At 45.8% G+C, this 714-nt stretch overlaps 1 protein-coding gene across 1 annotated transcript in view; it reads left to right on the top strand.

Annotated features, from left to right (window-relative positions):
• LOC106814116 (RNA polymerase-associated protein CTR9 homolog) overlaps positions 1 to 714 on the top strand; it is a 21,776-nt gene that overhangs the window by 18,812 nt on the left and 2,250 nt on the right. Inside the window, exon 23 of the mRNA XM_014818397.1 lies at positions 162 to 283. Coding sequence (XP_014673883.1) covers positions 162 to 283 — 122 coding nt within the window. The remainder of the gene's footprint in view (positions 1 to 161; positions 284 to 714) is intronic.

Genomic DNA, 714 nt, shown 5'->3' with positions numbered 1-714 from the left:
CTAAGTGCCTAGTAGTCATATCCTAAGTGCCTAGTAGTCGTATCATATCGCATCTAACTGCCGGGTGCTCGTTTGCCAGTGAGGTGAGGTGAGCGCTGTCGCTCTGCGGCACTTGTTAATGTTTGCTTCGTGACTATACAATTTTGGTTTTTTCTTTACAGGCTAAGAAGCCTGTCAAATCAGATGAGGATGGTCTCACTGCTAAGCAACGTAGGAAGATCGTCTCCAAAGCCACGGTCTCATCTAGTGATTCAGACTCTGACACAGGCGCGCTCAAAATTGCGTAAGTAATCCAAGCGTATCGACATTTCCCAGAGATCGTACGTTACAAGCCGAGGAGAAGAGTTGATAGTGTTTGTGAGGTTATTGTAACATACACCATAACGGGCCTAATAGGTTGCGCCAAGTACTTCCCCAAAGCCAGTGGCAAGCTACACCGTGGCAGGCTGGACTGCGGTGGAATAAATTCGTTGTTCGTATTATATAGAAAACGTTGGTTCTTCAATCTTTACTTTAGAAATACAACTCTATTTGCCCTCGGTGATGGCGTTTCGAGAGATTGTGGTCGATGCGTAACGCGTTGCTGTTCGTTCTGCTAGTTCTGATCTTCATTCATCGCTCGTTCTGATCTTCATTCATCGCTCGTTCTGATCTTCATTCATCGCTCGTTCTGATCTTCATTCATCGCTCGTTCTGATCTTCATTCATCGCTCG

The sequence above is a fragment of the Priapulus caudatus genome, unplaced genomic scaffold (genome assembly GCF_000485595.1).
Source record: "Priapulus caudatus unplaced genomic scaffold, Priapulus_caudatus-5.0.1 Scaffold873, whole genome shotgun sequence".
NCBI classification, from domain to species: domain Eukaryota; kingdom Metazoa; phylum Priapulida; class Priapulimorpha; order Priapulimorphida; family Priapulidae; genus Priapulus; species Priapulus caudatus.
The sequence above is the reverse complement of the archived record's forward strand: the minus strand, read 5'-3'. Positions and strand labels throughout refer to the sequence as shown.